At 37.7% G+C, this 20,193-nt stretch overlaps 1 protein-coding gene and 1 long non-coding RNA gene across 4 annotated transcripts in view; one reads left to right on the top strand and one right to left on the bottom strand.

Annotated features, from left to right (window-relative positions):
- CACNA2D2 (calcium voltage-gated channel auxiliary subunit alpha2delta 2) overlaps positions 1-20,193 on the top strand; it is a 636,728-nt gene that overhangs the window by 595,653 nt on the left and 20,882 nt on the right. Inside the window, exons 22-25 of one of the 2 annotated variants that reach the window (XM_087924067.1) lie at positions 373-449; positions 5,157-5,174; positions 12,738-12,798; positions 19,840-19,937. In XM_087924067.1, the coding sequence (XP_087780193.1) occupies positions 373-449; positions 5,157-5,174; positions 12,738-12,798; positions 19,840-19,937 (254 nt within the window). The remainder of the gene's footprint in view (positions 1-372; positions 450-5,156; positions 5,175-12,737; positions 12,799-19,839; positions 19,938-20,193) is intronic. The other variant, XM_026725351.2, reaches the window with a different exon arrangement.
- LOC113453947 (uncharacterized) overlaps positions 1-20,193 on the bottom strand; it is an 89,231-nt gene that overhangs the window by 34,654 nt on the left and 34,384 nt on the right. Inside the window, exons 2-3 of one of the 2 annotated variants that reach the window (XR_015741667.1) lie at positions 10,183-10,318; positions 6,324-6,448 (exon numbers count right to left, since the gene is read on the bottom strand). This is a non-coding gene — a long non-coding RNA (uncharacterized LOC113453947). The remainder of the gene's footprint in view (positions 1-6,323; positions 6,449-10,182; positions 10,319-20,193) is intronic. The other variant, XR_015741668.1, reaches the window with a different exon arrangement.

The following is a 20,193-nucleotide window of genomic DNA, read 5'->3' on the forward strand; positions in this document are numbered from 1 at the left end:
ATTATAAGCATAACTTCCTCAAATCTTCACTTTTAATTCTACTTCCAGCAAGGGTCCTTTAAAGATACTGGTTTTATTTTTACCTGTATTTCATTCCTGAAAAAGACAGGCCATTCTGAGATTCACTCTTGTATAACATCAGTTCATTAAACATTCCTTGGACAATTTGCAACATCCAACACTTTCATTCAAGTCTTAAGGCAGGTGTCCCCAATCCTGTTCCTTCCAGATATATTCGTCTTCAAACCTGAAAGTCAAATCTAAGCCAATTTGTTGCCTTAAATCTTCAATTACTGTCTTCTTTTCAGACTCTTTTCATCACCAATGCAGCTGCTTTGGTAACACTGTAATTTCCCTCTTTTCCTTTTCCAGTTTAGGTCTGGTCTTACCGAATTACAGCAGATCTTACATCCAAGCTAATCTAAGTGACCAGATTCTCCAGGTGAAGTGTAAGTATATGTTTTTTCTTTTCCTCCTGTCCTTTCACATGCCCTTTGACCCTAAACCCACCAGCTAGCTTAAGGATGATTTACAAGAGAAAGCAAAATGACTAAATGTTAACACTTTTAAAAATGTATCCAATTAAAAACAAATTCCTACCCAGAGAAGAAAAGAAAGTTTCATTTTATTTATGAAAGAATAATGCAGGCTTCCCAGAGATGAAAAGATTTACCAGATCCCTTGCAATGAACTTTTAAAAACATCCAGGGGAGATGAGGTTGAGTTGTTGCTTTATATGCTTTTTATGTGGTAGAGTATAATAGCAGCTGGTTAATTTGAAAACTGGGAAATTTTGCATGTTTCTTTCTGTTTTGTTTAAATTTGTTTTAAGCCATCCTTATTTTTATTTAAAGTTTGAATTTCTTTGCTTGTTTTCTCACTAATTTACAATTAATCTCTGTACTTGTGTGTTTGCTTCCCCTTGTGTGTGATCCTGGGCTCTGCTCTCTCATCAAAGGGTGTGAGGAGCTTCCAAGGGAGTTTTTAACATCCTGTTCTGAGTGATTCTGCCTTTTTCTATCTGTGTCTGTCCCTGTGTCTCTGTAATTCCTCTTCTTTCTCATCTCTCTCTCTCTCCCTTCTCCCACCTTTTGTACTCCATACTCATGCTACGTTACTTAAAATTTCCACCTTCAGGGAGGTTTAAAGGGATGTTATTCCTTAGAATGCGTGCTGAAGTACAACATATTGAAGATTCGCTTATGCAAATAGGTTCCAAAATACTGTACAAGTAGTCCTTGACTTACGACCACAATTGGGAGCAGAATTTCTATTTCCATTTGATAAGTGAGTCATGTCCAATTTTATGATCCTTTTTTTTGCCATGATTGTTAAAGCAAAACATTGCAGTTACGAAGTGAATCATGAAGTGATTAAGTAAATCCGGCTTCCCCCATTGACTTTACTTGATGGAAGTTAGCGTGAAGATAGCAAATGGCAGCTACATGACGCCAGGATGTTGCAACGGTTGTAAGTACATGCTGATTGCCAAGCATCCCAATTTTGATCACATGATTGTAGGGATGCTGTATTGGTTATAAGTGTATGAAGACCAACCAGAAGTCACTTTTTAAATGCCATTGTAACTTCAGTCACTAAACAAATGGTTGTAAGTTAAGGACTACCTGTATATAGGCTGTTCTGACCAAGACTGGATAGAGCTATCAATCACAGAACTGTCTTGCTCCTAAATGGACTGATCCAGCCCTGGAACACATCATTCCAAGTGCTCTGGACTTAGTATATAATATTAATCAGGACCACACCATGTGTTTCTTGAAATAGTTAAAAAAATGGATGGTTTTGCATATCTCTAGTCTGGACGCTGCCCCAACTTGCTGACTTTTAATTAAATTAATTTTAACCCCAGTTGCAGTCCTATTCCAATTTACTTGGGAATATAGAAAATCCTTTCAATAAGAATTTCTTTAGAAAAAGCTATGACACTAAGAAAAAATAATGTGAATCATCTTTCTCCTGCTATTTAAGTTAACACTTCTCTATGGAAAGAAAAAATAAAGGTCATTTAGTTTTAAGTTGGGCTGGTTAAGGGGCTCCTACAAAGATGAGGGGGTCAAACTATTTTCTAAAGCACTAAAAGGCAGGACAAGAGACAATGATTGGAAATTAACCAAGGAGAGAAGTAATCTAGAACTAAGGAGAAATTTCCTAATGTTGAGAACAATCAACCAATGGAAGAGCTTGCCTTCAGAAGTTGTGGGTGCTCCCTCACTGGAGGCTTTCAAAAAGAGACTGGACAACCATTTGTCTGAAGTGGTATAGGGTCTCCTGATCGAGCAGGGGGTTGGACTAGAAGTCCTCCAAGGTCCCTTCCAACTCTATTGTTTTATGTTCTATGCTTCCAATGTTTTGTAGGAGCATTTGGTGCAGTATTCACAAATGACTGCTTTGAAAAAAAAAAAGTGCCATCCCCTACCTTCTAGGTGAAAAGTTATGTTATAAAAAAGAATTATAGCAAAGCCTCTTCCCTAGCATGGAAACTTTGTACAAGGGAAGTGTCTACAAATAGACAACTCTCTGGTATAAACTGATAGGAACTTTTGGAAGGATTATAGGAGCAAATGTAAATAAGAATCAGATGAGGTCTCAGGTCTCATCTCAAGCCAAGAGATGATACTTTCCAAAGAGCATCTACTGGGAACAAGCATCTCTCTTTAACACCTAGGACAGAGTTGCTCTGTGCTCTTAAAGGATCCTGCTCTGGTGTGATGTTATATAGGAATGGCCTTGGGAGACAGAAGAGATGTCATTCCACCCGCACCCACCCCCAGTCAGATAAGGATCAGATAAGAGAAATCATAGCTGATAGCTGCTTATTGAGTGGAGAACGAGGTGGAGAATGAGGCTCAGAAAGGACCCACCTCTAAGTTCTCAGGCTACAAAGGAAGCTTGCGAGATTGAAGTCAGCCCTCCCAAGTAGAACATTCAGAAACATGGCCAGAGGAGCTAACTGTACTTTATTGTAAGATTAGATCAACAGGATCTTGCAAGTCTAAAAGTACAAATCTTCCATCATCTCCTTCACAATCTGAAAGCTTGGAGAGACATTCCTTCTGAGCCTCTTCTTCCATTATCTGACTCCTAGTTGACTCTTACCTTCCTCTTATCTGACAGTTCCCATCTTCGCCCTGTCTCCCAACTTTGTTCCCAAATACCATTACATCTGCTGGCCACCTCTGCCTTTGTATGTTTTCTCTCTCTCTCTCAAAGGAGATCTTAGGTTGCTACACATTATACAGCTAGTCCTCGACTTCCTATCACAACTGAGCCCAACGTTTCCATTGCTAAGCAAGACGTTAAGTGAGTTTTGCCCCATTGTACGGCCTATCTTGATGCAGTTGTTAAGTGTTAAGTGAATCACTGCAGCTGTTAAGTTAGGAACATGGCTATTAAGTGACTTTGGCTTCCCCGACTGCTTATCAGAAGCTCTCACCTGATCACCTGATCCCAGGACACTGCAATCTTCATCAAAATGAACCAGTTGCCAAATGGCTGGATTTTGATCACGTGATCATGGAGATGCCGCGATGATCATAAGTGTAAAATACGGTCATAAGTCACTTATTTCAGTGCCATTGTAACTTCGAAGAGTCACTAAACAAGTGGTTGTAAGTCGAGGACTACCTGTAGTTGACATTACCACTTGGGTACTTGGTTTTGCTAAGTAGCACCGTATCAGGCTCTGGCTTTCGAGTTTCTGAAACCAACAAATTAGTAGTTAAAATTCAATCATGAAATTAGAGGAAGAGTTTTCTAATTACCCTCACCAGACTAGGTTGGCAGGATTTATGCTTTCTAGGTTCCTTTACCAATTAGCAATAGCAATAGCACTTAGACTTATATACTGCTTCAGTGCTTTACAGCCCTCTCTAAGCAGCTTACAGGGTCAGCATATTTCCCCCCAACAATCTGGATCCTCATTTTACCGACATCAGAAGGATGGAAGGTTGACTCAATCTTGAGCCGGTGAGACTCAAAATGCCGAACTGCTGGTAGCCGGCAGTCACAGAAGTAGCTTGTAGTACTGCATTCTAACTACTGCATCACCACGGCTCTTCATTAAAAACCGACCTGAAATAATACAACCTGGATTTGGTCCTCAATCTCCCTGATTCTAACTGTAGCTACCTTATTTAGTGTCCATCTAACTTAATATTGTCATTGTAGTGCCTGGCAAAAGCTCTGCCAAATTTCAGGCAGAAGCCATTTCCAGTCCTGTCTGAAAATTGTACTTAGTGTCTTTTGCACATGCACAAGTATGTGCTTTCTGCTGTAAAGCTCCAAGCTTTCTCCTAAATGTCACTTTAATGCATAGATCTTTCTCTTCAACAATTTCTGTCACCATTGGGACTGTGTTCTCTCATCAGGAAATTACATGTGTTGTTCGGGCAAGTTTTTTTGTTTTTTAAAATTGGTCATGTTTCATAAACTATGTAATTTCCCCTGTGCCCTATAATGTCAGGCATGGTAAAGACTTCGAGCTTCCTTTGCAGAATAATAACATAAATATAATATAATAAAAGAAAATAATTGCTTTAAAAAAGAAAAGAAAGCTTTTCTGCCACGTAGGGTTGATTCCAAGCTCCTGTCCTATTTTTGCCTTTCACTGAGAATGGCCACAGCTTACCCTTTTGCCAGATGAGCTCAGGCCTGGTCCACTGCCCTGAATTTCTCTCCCTTCGTTTCCTCTCCTTCTGTCTCAATCTCTGTGTGTGTCTTTTGTTAATCTTGAATTTTGCATGGTCTGCTAACTCAGTAAGAACATTTCTAAATCAAGACTGTTGCAAACTGTTTGCTACTGAATTCCATTTTTATGTTGGTTATATAATATATATCTATAGATCGAGTTATATCTATACATTTTTATTATTTTCTTACTGTGGCCTTTTGATTGGTACTTTTATTACTATTATTATTATTATTATTATTATTATTATTTTGGCTTATTTCTTTTTCATGTCGTTTTTTGCAAGAGGTTTCCTTTTGGTATGATTATGATACACAATATTTTTATTCAAACAGCAATTGAATAAAATATTGTTTGTACCCCCTTCCCCCTTTCCACCCAACCCCCTTTTTTGTTTTCTGTTTTTTGTTTGTTTTTCTTGCTTTCTCTCTCTGATGGATTCACACAGTACCAAGCAAATTGAAGGGCAAGTATTTTCAGTCTTAGACCACTCCCCTTCCACCACCCCCTTTTCCTCACCTGTGTCCAGTAACCCCCACCCTCACTCCAGACCTTCACCACTCTCCCTTACCACCACCACCTGGCCTGCTTGCCCATTTCCTTGCCCGTTTGCCACGCCTAACCTTGCGAATCACCACCAAACTTCCCCTCTCCTTTCCCCTCCTGCCCCCCCTTATCCTCTTTCACTCTTTATTTGGAAGCAACATGTCTTGTTATGTTCATAATAGCTTCACCACTACTGATCTCCCCACTCCTACCCTGTGCATTGCTCAGAGATTCAATCCGGTATCGTTAAAGATGAGCCAATTTCATATGGAACTGTTATGTTTGAATTCAATTAAGGTTTTTGTAGCTAGTTTAAAATTCCTGCTCTTCTTCCTCCCTGCAAAAATATCTCTTCCACCCCTTCTGCTTTTTCCTCTCCCCTGCCTCACACCTTTCCTACAAATTTTCTTACCCTGTCCTTGTTCCTATGCTTACCTTTCTCTTCAAGACAACTCAACCTGAATGGAACAGGGCTGTGCAGAAAGGTTCGGAAAGGTTCAGAAAGGTTCGGAAACAGAGACCAATATCACTTCCTCAAGAAAACCTTTAAGCTCCTCCAAAGGGAGAGGAGCAGAAGCAGAACATCTCGAGACGAGACCACATTGCTCACAGGCCAGAATTTTTGAAGCCAAAGTACCGTAATCCCCACAAAATGGGCATCAGCATCATTAGCAGAAATCTTCAAAAGATATTTCTGCTATTTATTATCTCCAACTTACTATCTTTATTCTTTTACTTTATTATCACAAACTATTGTCACAATCAAAGATGGGATGTAGTCGAAAGATCGGGTGTGAACATTCAGTCTACTCAGTTCTCCTACTCATAAAATTATTGAGGCAATGGTTTCGAAACTCATAGGATGGATCGTTGTCAGTGCGCTGGCCTCCTCCTTTTCTTATACATCAAACATTGCAATAGCACTTTAGTTCAAATACTGTCTAGAGGTTGCATACAGTACGGTATATAGCACTTAGCATTAGCACATAGACCACTTTGCAGAATTTTCTAAGAGGTTTACAAATATCAGCATATTGCCCCCCAAAATTTGGGTCCTCATTTTACTGACCTTGGAAGGATGGAAGGATGAGCCAACCTTGAGATGGTCAAGATCGAACTCCAAGCTGTGGGCAGAGTTTGCCTGTAATACTGCATACTAACCACTGCGCCACCATGGCTCTTATATACATGTATCTGATTTAAAAGAGAGAGAGAGAGAGAGAGAGATGTTATATTTTATAAAATAGCTAATTTAAATAATATACTTTACATATTAAGGGCCTCTGTTATGAAAAGAGTGTATTATAGAAGTTGTACCTATAGAACCAGCTGTGACAGGAGAAGAAGGGGGAGTGAATTTTTAAAGCCCATTCAGTAGTAAAAGCAAAACTATGAGGTGAGGAATATAGCAGCATTAAACAATCTATTTTATACGAAAACAATGTTTGGAACATTTATTTCATCAAAGTAAAGAAATAAAAGGAATAAAATATTGCACATTTTTTGGTTACTTCCATAATTCAAGATCTCCAGGGTCGGTACCCATATAAAAGTGAGATGTATGGCTTGAAATGGCATTTAATTAACACAAAATGCCAGAAAGGCCCAAAGGGATGCTTCTTATTAGACTGTGACCAATTCCATACAAAAAGACACGAAGCTGAAATGCCTTACAATAAATATACGGTTCTCTTTTGACTGAAATTTCCCCTAGATACAAGCATACCTACAATCATGAGTGAAATTTCCTAGGTTCTATTAGGAATTAGCTTATAGTTTTGCAGAATTTCATGAGCTTAAGCAAGAGTCAGATCTATGGAAGTTCAGCACATTGGTTGGAAATTCTAAGAGCTGCTAACTCCTAATAAAGCTGGATAGTGCTCATATTGGGAAGCCCAACTTAAGTACTTGGCAGAGGAAATTGTGCAGGCAGATAGGAAAGATACATCATGCAAAAAGAAACTGAGAAGAGACCCAGTCAAAATACACAGCTGCAGACTGCCACACTAAGACATTATCAGTGACTAGATCTCAAGCACAAGAATCCTCAGCCCTGTTCTATCAGCAATGAGCTGCCTGCTCCTGACCCTGTATTGGCAATGCTGATGAAAATAATTACTTAGTGTTTTGTATTCCTTTCCTCTTCCTCCTTTCATTGGCTTGTTTCCAGACCCTGCCTTATAGTCCTGTTCGAAAACAGCAGTCCAACCTATGGCTGTGCTGCCCTCACAAAGGGCCACATACATCTTGCAATGCATTGTGGGAGACATGGGGGGAAGGGTTTTGAGGGTTTCACAGTCCATCTGTTTATACTGATAGATTTTGAAGTGCATTTTGTAGCTAATTGAAAAATACAAGTCTTGTGAACTTGATTGATCCAATATGAAAAGTGAATAGTTATCTTTCAGGGGAAAGCCTGCAACAGCTATCCCTCCCTACTTCTTTCTTTCTTTCTTTCTTTCTTTCTTTCTTTCTTTCTTTCTTTCTTTCTTTCTTTCTTTCTTTCTTTCTTTCTTTCTTTCTTTCTTTCTCCAGACCAAAAGAGATTTAGAAGCTGATGGAGACTTAAAATACTGTATCTAGAAGGTAGATATAAAATATGCAATTAAATTTGGGTGGAATTCCTCACCCAGAACCTATTAATATATTAAAGGTAAGCTGCCTTTATATGCATCACAGGAGACGAGGCTGTCAAGTTCACACATTTTGGCTCTATACAGTAGTATGTAAGCATGAAGGATGTAAGTAACCATGCTTACACCTGCAAAGAACTGTCCTGAATTGTGGCAGGGTCTCCTGCAATTCCATGTATGGCTCTGAAGAAGAGCCAAACTCAACTCCAAACTTCAACTCCACCAGAAGCCTCAGCCTGTGCTCTTTTCTTGCTCTTCAACGTAAATGATACAAAACCATTCAGTTCTTTTCATGCATTTCAGACAATTGTTGACTATTGGCTATTGTTTAGTCTGGTATAGAAAGACCTGTTGAAAGTAATGAAGATAATCTTAATGGAGATAGGCAAGATCTATTATTGTTAACCAGAGGGAAAACATCTTTAAGTCTACATCAAGCAGCAAATATGAGAAAGGCTCAGACGGACACCACCCATGGGTGTAAAGAGGAGAATGAGTACAGCACAATGAGATTTGCAAGATTGTTGTCAGCCCGTCCAGATAGATCAGCTCAGGAATCAACTCCATAGGAAGCTAATACTACTTTTATTGATAATAGCTGTGCCAACAGATCCTTGCAAGCCTGATTATGCTGTACTTCCTCTCATACTTATGCGAATTAGGAGCTGTATTCAACACAAAGAATGATGGCGTTCATCTTCTCATTCATTCGAGCCTTGTTTTTAGTGACTTATGCAGACATATCAATGATCAATAAAAGAGAAAAGGTTGAAATGTACAAATGATTGCAAATATATTTCCTTTTTTTAGCGAACTGGTCTATGTTTCACATTGGAAATATCACAATTATTTTCATTCTGGTCAAAGCAAGATCTTGCTCTTCTTTTGTGGTTATGACTATTAAGGACTATTAATTCCTTGCTTGACATGATTTTATATTCTTAGAAAATTTGGGGGAAAGGAGGGGTTGTTTTCATTTTTTAGTTAAGCCATTAATAAATTCTTCTGTGCAGTCAATTATATGTTTGCAGTCTTGCTGCCAAGTCTAGAGTGTTAATTATTGCTAAATGTTGTGGCGCCATAGGGTTTGTGATTAGAGTGCCAATGAGCCTGGCAGAGGTTGATGTTTGCAGATTAGATTGGCTAGAGAAGATAATGGTAGGATTTGTTAGGAGTTGATATTGACAAATTTCTTAGTCTTGATCTTAATGAATCAGCCTCGCAGTGATCCTTATTTTGTTAATATTATTACTTTTAGTACCAAAATAATCTAGATTAAAATATCACTCATATGATTAGGGGTAAATAGATGGAACTGTAATTTTCAATAAAGGAAATAATGAATCTAATCCATTTAAATAGTTTGTAGAATACTCTGTTCTGGAGCAATGTAGGGCTACTGAAAAGTATAAGGCTATATGATCCAAAATAATTGTTTCTTTGCTTAAAAAAGTATACTTCCTAAATATTAATTTTTCATTACTTTTAAAGAATGGCATGAATATTTTTTTAAAAAAATAAATAAAGCAGAAGAGCAAACCATACCATGACTGTTTTCATTTTTCAGTCAGTTAGAAGCAGATTGGGAATTGTGTCTTTTCTTCTGAAACACTGAAAACAGTGAGTGAAAATCCCTGCCTTGTCCTGAACTTCTCGGGTCTTGCAGCAACAAAAGTTTCTTCACCCTCCCCTCAAAAGGGAAAAGAGGAAAGAAAAGAAAGCACAACAGCCAGATAAAATCCAATTACAAATCTTCCATTGTTATTATTTGAAATATTATTGAATCCCAATACATGCCTATCTGATGCCTTCTTAAATGTTGGTTATGTAATGAGCTATCCAGAAAAAAAGTTCAACTAAATTATACCTGAGTTAAAATTATTATTTTTTTTATTGTATCAAGATTCCAAGGGAACTATTGCTTTAAGTTTATTCTCTAAAGAACCATAAAAGCATAGAAAAGTGTCCAGATTGAAGCTATCAGTAAATCTGATCAAGTAGAAAATTGGCTGCACTGTTTTGGTTGGATCATATTTTGGGGGATTTATTTCAGTCTAAATCTTGGACAGAAGCAAGAGAGAATCAGTGAGTTATTGATGTTCATTCCCCATCAATAACCATTGACAGCAGTAACAATGGTATAGTTCCGAACCACTTTTCTAGATTAAAAGCTGAATAAATTGCTATGCATTGCTATTTTTTCCCTATCTCACAAATTGGTTTCAGAAATGGTCCTGGCAATCATTTTCTGTGAAAATTGGCCAAGGAGATTCCACAGGATTTCATTTTGCTTACCATACTTGTTAAGAATTACATGAGTGCTGCACAAGGTAATTCTAGGATTTGAAGCAAAGTATCAGCATTGTGATGATTGCACTCAGTTCTGTTTTCTCATGGCATCATTTATAGCACAAGCTTCCATCAATTAACCCTAGAGGCCAGGAATGAAAGGGATGAAGATTATACATAATTCAATGCAAAATGGCAATGCTATTGGAGAGATGACCCATAATGTGTAGAGGGCATGTCAATTCTAGTTTTAAAAACTTTGTTTCTCATAAAAATAAATAAAAATAAATTTGTAGGAGAACTCACCCAAGGTCATTTGTTAGAAGCAATGATAAAGATGTTTAGTTTAGTTTAGCTTATTTTAGCTTAGTTTATGTTTTAGAGGCCACTAAAGTATATCTTAAATTGAGCTTATAATTCTACTTACCTGAGATATGTCTGGGTAGAACATATATAGCAGGGGTGTCAAACTCAATTTCATTCAAGGCCGCACCAGGGTGGTGTTTAACCTCAAGGGGCTGGGGTGGGCATGGCCAGGGTGGGCACAGCAAGCTTGACGTCACTTGTATTGGGGATGCCTGTTGCCTGAGCACTCTGCCAGCAAAAATGGGATCCTGAGCTCTTGTTTTTGGCTGGGAAGGCCTCCTGCAACCCTCTGCCAGAGAAAACATAACTTGGGAGGGCTATGTGTGGCCCTCGCAAGCTACATTTTTGGCTGGGACGGCCTCCTGCAACCCTCTGCCAGCAAAAACGAAGTATGAGAGGGCCGCATATAGCCCTCCCATGCTCCGTTTTCACTGGCAGAGGCACTGTGGGCTGGTCCTTTGCTGTTTCCAGGACAGGCCCGCAGGCCAGCTCTAAGCACCCCATGGGCTGAATACAGCCCACAGGCCTTGACTTATACCCCTGATATATAGGATAATATTGTAAAACACAGAATTCCAATAAAATATAACAATACTTCCTGCCCTTTTTCCTCTTTTCTCTATGACAGTAGAAATTCAGGACATTGGGATTCTTCTATCTCTGTTTTATGCCGCAAGAATTCTTAACTTCTCTTTTTCGGATAGTGAGAATTCAATGTGAGAAAACTTGCAAACTTTCAGAACATGGTAACATCTAGCAAGTATTTAAGGAGCATACCAAAAGTTTACTGGAAATTAATCAGCTCGTAGAAAACCAAATAACAAAAGGAAAAACATTTGTAATCTACAGATTACAGTATAGGCATCATTACTTTTCTGGGAAACTGTGGATCATGTTCAAACCCTGCATCACTACTAGTGAGCACTATTTGCATATGCTTGTGCTAATTGTGTTAAATATAGCTTTGGTCCTATTTTGTTGTTCTAGAGTTATATTTGAAGAGAACCCTCTAGTTATCTATTAATTGATTCAGTCATTTACTCATTCACTCAATTCATATTTCAGCTTTCCTTGGGGAGCTGACAGTAACTTATATAGGCCTCTCAATTTTCATTTTTCCAAGAAAAAAAACCCTGTGAAGTGTCCCAAGTCATCCAGTTTTCTCTTTATATCCCACTTTTATTATTTTTATAGGGTGGTATACATACTAATATTCCTTCCTCCTCATATTTTACCCACAATAGCATCCCTGTGAGATGAGTTGGGCTGAGAGACAGTGTGTGTGTGTCTGGCCCAAAATCACGCAACCAGCTTTCATGCCTAAGGCAGGACTAGAACTCATGGTCTCCTGGTTTCTAGCCTGGTGCCTTAACTATCAGAGCTCAATATTCTCTTGGAATATTGACCATGTTTAATGCTACACAGTTGACTTGATTACATAAGTTACTTCAATGGAATTCAGAAGGCTGTTGCACTTTCTAACCAAGGAGGGATCGCTGTTGCAATGCTCTGAGAACTCTGTCTGTTAGAAAAGACAGCGACTGCGCTCTCTACAATGCATTGTGTTTTACCTCTAGCTATGGGTAAGTCTTTGGTTGGACTGTCTTCATAAAGGACCCTGGTTTGGCCATGTTGATGCCTGAAAAATATTTTTTCTTAGAAAATATTGTTTTAGTAATTCTCTTTTTGTATGAGCAGAGCATGTGATTTCTTTTCTTTGTAATTACATAATAAGAGAGAGATATCCACATGACCTACTAAACATACATATATATATGTGTTTATATATATATATATATATAAGTATGAAGGTATATATGTGTGTAGGTATAATTATATATAGTCCCAAATCAATATTTATATATACATATATATACAATCTGCCAAATATATTTAATTACAGATTACGGAATTTTAATTATACATGATTAACTTTCCAAATCTACTCAATGTTGGCAACTTATTGGCTATAATTTTCTTCTGGTATGACTTGAGCACCCAAAGTGTATTCTCTCCTTTCTCTCTTGTTAAAACGAGCCAGTGGTTTTGCCTCTTCTGTTTATTCCTGTCTCTTTTCTCTTTCTCTCTCCCCCAGCCCCATTTCTTCTTGCTCTGGCTCTGTCATCTTCTGAAACCGAAGCTGCCTTCTTCCTCATTTCAACTCCCCGCCGCATAATGTTACCTTTCTGTTGCAGATTTTGAATACCTGCTGCCAAACAGCTTTGAGTCCGAGGGACATGTATTCATTGCTCCAAGGTAGCTTTGTGTGTGAGCTTGCTGAGGTGTCCATTTAACCACCAACCCTGGGAGTGGTTCAACTCCCCTTCCCCAACCCTTTTTCCGTCCCTGTCACACCTTCAGATATTCTACTCCATCACTCCTGACCCATTTGGAATTGATATACCTCCTCATTGTGCCAATGTCTTGATCATTTCTTCCTTTTTTTGTGTGTCTGTCGTCTGCCTGTGTGCCAGTCTCGGGGACTATGATTGCCGCCATCTACACTATGTTGTGCTACCATTGGCGGCCGGCAGCATAGATGTCCCACCTTCTGTTCACTCACCTACATAAGAAGAATATATATGTGTGTATGGCTGCATATGAGACACATATGTAGCACACATATATAGGTATAGTTTCTGAAAATCCTCCCAAAAAAACCCAGCCCTGTTTCAATCCTATTGAGATCATGATATCATGTAAGGAAAAAATCCACCAAAACATCTCTAAATTAGCCCAGCCTAAGAGATCATATTGATCAGGATTACTTTTATTGCGACAGCTGTAACAGTAGAAATCTTGCAAATCTGAATGTGTTCCTTCTTCCTCACTTTATCTTTGTTTGAACTAGGGAGGGACTTGTCCGAGATGTTTCCTTATGTTATTTTCTTTGTCTAGGTTTGAGCCCCTTTTATCTGATTGTTGACTTGGTCGCAGCATTTCTTCCTGTCCTTCAAGGCTATTCCCTTTGCCCTCTACACATGTGTTACTATTGACTACTATTACTATTGATATAGTAATACCATACATAAAAATCACAAACTCTGCATTTTGTAAGCCTAGCAAATTTTATTCTTTCAACTCTTTCAAATTTAATTATTTCAAATCTACAGAACAGAATATTTGTTGCCCAGTCCAGTGTAGTGGTCAGAATATTATACTAAGCTAGGGGAGGTTCAAATTTACAGAACAGTTTGGGGATAAAAACTAGAGAGGGAGAGAACTAAGATTTGGGGTGAGGGCAGAATTCTGTATTCCATAAATAAATCTTGTTAGATTTACGGGCAGCACAGCATCAGCCCACATCTCATAAACTGGTGATATATTTGGCATCCAGATGAAATTATAATGACCACTGTTTGTGATAATCATTTGCAATGGTGAAGCCTATTTGGCTCAACCACAGAAGGCCAAATACAAATAAAGATGGAGTTCTTATGTCTTTAATACTTCTATAGAAGAGGGAAAATCAGAGTCTCAGGCAAGCATGCCATGCAGTCAGAAAATAAAACCCTTCCACTCAGACATTTAAAGATACAGTAAACTGGGCCTCTTCTGGTAACTCAGGCTCCAATCACCATATATATGAAAGAAATGCCATTTTAATAGCCTTTTCACAAAGTCAGCACTATATAAGGCATTATAATACAATAGGTAGGTGATGTTCCAACATTTTTTTAAGCAGCTACAACATGTATTAATCCTACAGAGCAATCCTATACATAAATACTTAGAGATATTCCATGGATTTTATTCCCAGGTAAGTATTTATAGGATTGCAGTCTTAAAAATGCATGACACTCATACAACACTTTTTTTTAATTGGGATGAGGAAACTGTATCCCTCCATATAATGCTGAACCAATCCAAACAGCACCATTCTGTAGTAGTCTTATTGAGCAGGGTTGCTTAGAAATTAGCATTCAAGTGGACTTTTTTTCTTTTTGGCTTGAAACTTTTCACTGTTTTTCAAGCCAAAAAGAAAAGTCCAATTGCCATGATTCAAGTTTCAGATAACCCTTACGTGGATGAATGAGGAAATATATTTTATTTTCTCAAATTCTGTTGATTCTAGTTTAACAACTTCAGTGAATGGGGTTCACTGACATTTGTTGCATTCAGTTGCATTTGAGATTGATAGTACATGAGGAGAGCTGTAAAATTTGTAATTTTTAATCATTTAGGGCAGGGGTGTCAAACTCACTGGCTACGCCCACCCTTGGTTTAGCAAAGGGGGGGAGTTGCAATACGTCATGTGACAACAACGTGACACTGTGAGTTTGACATCCCTGATTTAGGGCTACCAAATCTGGGGTACAAAAATCCAGATAGCTACTATAGGCCTATGTTTCCTTGCTGTCATCATTTACTAGTTATCTGAATTTTGAACTCCTGATGTGATCACCCTATTATCATTACTAATAGATATCTTTTTTCTGCACTGAACACTGTCCAGCATAGAAATACATGATATCTGTGGGACATTTTATAAATCATGGATAACAGTTTATGTTCAAATTTTTAGGTTTAAGATTTTTTTGACAGTATGTCCTCTTTTGTATAGATGCATAAATAGTCATAAAATAAAAGGGAAAGACTTTTTATTATCCTGAAAACATTCTTTGCAATCCAGTGTCTAATTAGGTCTATCACTTCCAGCCTTTCCCAACCTGATTCCTTTTACATTTGTTGGACCACACTTCTCCAGTGGCAGCCAAGATGACCAATAGCCATATTGTCAATTTCTAGGCAGGAGATGTCATGTAGTCCATTGGAAGCTATGAGAGGTTAAGAAATGCAGATTTATGATTATATCAGAACAATGCAGATTTATGATTATATCAGAACAAATAGGCTTCTGTTCTAGAAAGCATTTGTTCCTAGTGATTACTTATGACATTTCTTTAATTCCAGCTACACTATTTATTAGCCTCTCAGCCCCAATAATGCTTGGCAACATGCTGTGAAGTCTCATCATTACTAATATGGCCAATAGTCCATGGTAATTTTCAGAAACCATATATCACTAATAATCTATTTGTGAGTGTGCAAGCACATATATCTGTACATATCTGTGTAAATACATAGGTGGATAAAATATAGTGTATATATATCTCTCTATATATATTTATATATCTATAAATCTTCAAGAAGCAAAATAAACTGGACGGTCCAGGATTTTACATTGCATTAACATACAGTGATGGAAAATTGAAAGGTAATTAAAGCAAAATAAACTTGTATTTTATTTCTGTGAAAAAGTTGTTAAAAACTGGTGACCGTCAAATCTTATCCAACTACTCTACAGAATATATTTTAATTGCTTCTACTTTCATACATATTCGTTTTGTTGGATCTAACAGATGAGATGCATACTGGATCTGCTATTTGGTTCAAACTCATTAACTCTCTGTATTTCAACTGACCTTTTAAGAGACTTACTGATTTTGTGCCAAAGATGCCTATGCAAGTAGTTTTATTTACAGAATATATTCCATTTATACATGGACAGGCTTTTGCATTGAACCCACTTTTTGTGACAGAAGCCTTAAACAAATTACATCCACCGCTATCCCCTCAGCTACATAGCTGTTAAAAGATACAGGATACTATCATCCTTTACATCTGGCCACCTGGTGAGATGTCCCGTGTGATATTTGTCATGAACCTAGAAAAATCACTCTCTAAATTGCAATCTCTATCCTGTTCTAAATTATTTTGTAATATTTAATTTTGAAAGCTACAGTATAAAGATGGAAGAATACACACACACACTATTTCCAACCCCTGATCTTGGTAACTGGCAATGCAAAATTAGGTCATGCAAACTTTGTTGCTTCAGTTAAATAAAAACTCCCAAAGATAATGGCAAATGGTGATGGGAACAAGCCTAGTTTTGTTATATATCTTTACAATTCACAATGGTCTATATCTGCAGATGCCTAGACTCACAGCAAGGTTCAATCTTGCATACAAATTAACCCATTAAAAAGACAGAGCTGATAAATAGTTTAATATATAAATCTCAATACTGTTCATATAGTCTTGCAAGCAAATGCCAGCACCTGTCTGTCTAAATGAAGGGTACAGATATGTCTACAGTATCTATATATGTCTGTAGCAGTATTTTGATGCATAATCTTGGCGTATCCTGTTTTTTATTGCTATGGTGAAGAGCGGTTCACTGTGACTGTCCTGAAAATCTCTGTGCATTGTGGAATCTTGTTTTGTTCCACAAGTAAGCCAAATCTTTAAAGTGTTTTCTCACATATGGCCCTCTTCCACTCTTTCCTATCCTGTCTCCCACTTTCTCAAAAAGTGGAGTTTCAGAGAAGAAACATTTTGCATACTTAATATAAAGTCAACTAAAGATGGGTGACATTTGTTCTCCTCTACCCACTCACCCACCCCCAAAATCAAAAAGAAAAGAATAGTGATTTTAATTATTGGGTTGGACTGTGACCACAATAAATGAAGAGATTATATCTAATGAGAGAATATGGTAAGTTGGGCAATAGGTGGAAATAGATATGAATTTGCTAGAATTTGCAACTTCGGCCTTAGCATCTTTTGAAGGAAACCAAATTCTGTATCAAAACATTATAGATAAAAGAATCTTCTATTCTTTTCCCAAATCATTGAACTACATCTCTCCTCTTTCCATTAAGAGAGAGGTAAGTATTTTTATCCCTTGTTTAAAACCCCCATGCCAAGACCAAATAGGAAAAGCAAGAAACAATGCAGTCATGCGTCCAGAATCAGCACCTCTCAAGATGTAACTCGGACTCCAATCACTACATGCTTAACTTGTTTTCTCTGGGATCTTGTCCTGCTTAATTCACCAATGCTCCTGACTACACTTGAATTGGGTAGTCCCCAAAGTGCTTTTTCCAAAAGCAACCGGATTTTGTTTTTCCTTAAAGATGTTTCGTTTCTCATCAAAGAAGCTTCTTCAGTTCTTTTAAAAAAATCATACCTTTGGGATAACCATGACTTGGACAACAGAATCTCAGGCATTTGAATTGGGTAGCATCCCTTGACAAATAGACAGATAGTGCTACATGCATATATGCATATAAACAGGCACAAATACACTTGTATATGATTTGGACTGCAGTTGTTGCCATTCAAGAAGTCAACCATCTCATTAGAATGAGTATGTTCCATTCAAATTATATCTACTTAACTTAAGCAATCTATTAAGAAAACCATACACAGTATTAAGAAAGACATTTCCCATCCTGGATACATTTCATAACGCTGCAGCAATCAGATAAAAGTGAAATAAAGATGATAAATTAATCTGTCTTCACAGTACTGATTCAACCACTCTTCCTCCAACTTCCATTATTTTTTCGATTAAAAAAATAAACTAAAACTACAAATATATACAGTGGAAAGGAGAGAGTGGTTGTGGACTGAATTAGTGGGCAAAGGAAGAATTAACATTTTTGTCCCCTTCCTGCCAGCTCTCCTTGGCTTCCCAAATTTGGAATCCTCTGCTGGCTGGGAATTATGGAACTTCCCAACATGTCAGGAAGGTGCCAGGTTGGCTTGGGCTCATTAGCAATATTTTTTCAGAAAACTGGTTGATATCTATCGCATCACCTTAGACTAACTTTTACGGTTAGAAAACAATTATATGTAGATATGAACAAAACAGTGCCATTGTTGACAGAGATTTATTTCTGAATTGCAAATAAAGCAGTCAAGTCCTATAACAGAATTGTGTCAAAAAAAGAACCTTTAAAAAGATGCTGAAAGTGAGTCTAGAAAGATAGCTGGAATGGTTTTAGTGAGATAAATTTAAGGCTGTATAAATTGACCCATTATATCAAGTAACTGGCACTGCCTATACCTTGGAGATAGCTATTACTTATCTTCATGCTTTTAATAGGATTTATTTGGGAATGCATACAATCTTCGAAAACAATCTAAATAAAGTGGGAGATAGTCCCATTTAGGAGACAGCAAAGAAATTTACCTTTGTCCCAGATTACCAACCTCACTTATTCCCTGCCATCAAGTATCAATACTAGAATGAAAAAATAATATTCATAGCTTGAGTTCTGCTGCTGTCTCTAGAGAAGTGGTGAGCTTTTTAGGTCCACATATTGATCAACTTCCATTATTGACATCGTTTACAACTGACCATCCCAGCTCAGACTTCTGTTTCAGCAACATCTGGAAATCCACAAACTCCCCCCCCCCCCCCATTGCTGCTCTAAAAAGACCAGATACTATCATATCAAATCTGCACCCTTAGCATCTCACTGAGGAATCTCATGGCTTATGTATGGATCCACTTTTTAAAAGTGTTGCTTCCCCCTGCCCCCAACTTCATTGTGAAAAGCTACAGTGAAAGCTAGAAGAAAGAGTGGGAGAGGAAGGAAATGAGGCTATTTTCCAATACTTGGTTTAAAAAAAATAGTCTTTTTATAACTAGCATGGTCACACTTCTGTGTAAATGCCATGTTGAAAATCATAGTAAAGACTGATGTCTATAGAAATTCACAAAAGCAGATCAAGAGTTTAATTAAGTTGCAAACCCCGGAGGAATTAAAATAAGCCAGTAAGTTCTTAGAGAAATAGAGTGGCACAATTATTCAGAAATCTGAAAATGCAGTGATGCATAGTACTTATCCAATGCGGTGTGCTGTGCTTTAGGTGGCAAGAAGAAACCATTCAGGTAGTGTTTTATGACATCAGTAAATAACAGAAAAGAGTTATGCCGCAGGTTTTTATATAGCCAATAAATTCCCAAAGGCTTCCTACTGCACTTTCATAAATTGACTTTGTAATATTTTACAGACTTCTGGTTAATCTTGAGAGGTGCTGTAACACCAGTGTGAAAAGGCCAAAAAACAGCCTATCCCAGCAGACTGTGTGCCATGCCATAAAACACATTCATACAATCTCCCCAACTCTCAAAGAATCACTAGTACATATTATACCGATACTAGATTTGAAACGTACTAGATTCTTACACATATTTCTTTCTCTACCCATATATAGATTTAAGACATCTTTAAAAATAAAGGTCGAGTAGCTCTAAATATTGATAATGAGATGCACATTGAATGCAAAATCATATTTCTGAGCAGAGATGGTGGTGGTGAGGATATGACTCATTAAATAACTCCACATATTTCCCACTTTCATTGTCTTAACCATATCCAGCTAGTTTGAGTAGCTGCTTCACCTGTGCTGAGCACATGATTAGGCCAATTCTGAGAGAAAGAAAACTAACCGCAACTTTTTCATCCTTCCAATCCACAAATCTTCCTCGTAACCCAGAGAATATTGCAAAGACCTCAACCTGTCGGATAACAACACTGAATTCCTGGAAAACTTTATTGCCCTCATGGAAAAGGTGACGCCTGACTCCAAACAATGTAAGTACCCTCAAAGGCCTGTGGTGGAAAGAAAAGCTCATCCCAAGAAAGCCTTCACGTTTTGTGAGTGAGAGAACCCAGGGAAATCCATTACTAAGCAGCAATGGATTAATAAATAAATAAATCTACTTTTAAAGATGGAGGTGGGGCAAGGGTTGCCAAAAATAGGTTATTTAAATAAAGTTTCATGTTTATTTCAGTGAAGTGTTAAGATGTGTTTCTATTATATCTGGGAATTTTTACCTTATGGTAAGGT

Source organism: Pseudonaja textilis, chromosome 2, assembly GCF_049901715.1.
Source record: "Pseudonaja textilis isolate UNSWEBS1 chromosome 2, rPseTex1.2, whole genome shotgun sequence".
In the NCBI taxonomy this organism is placed as follows: domain Eukaryota; kingdom Metazoa; phylum Chordata; class Lepidosauria; order Squamata; family Elapidae; genus Pseudonaja; species Pseudonaja textilis.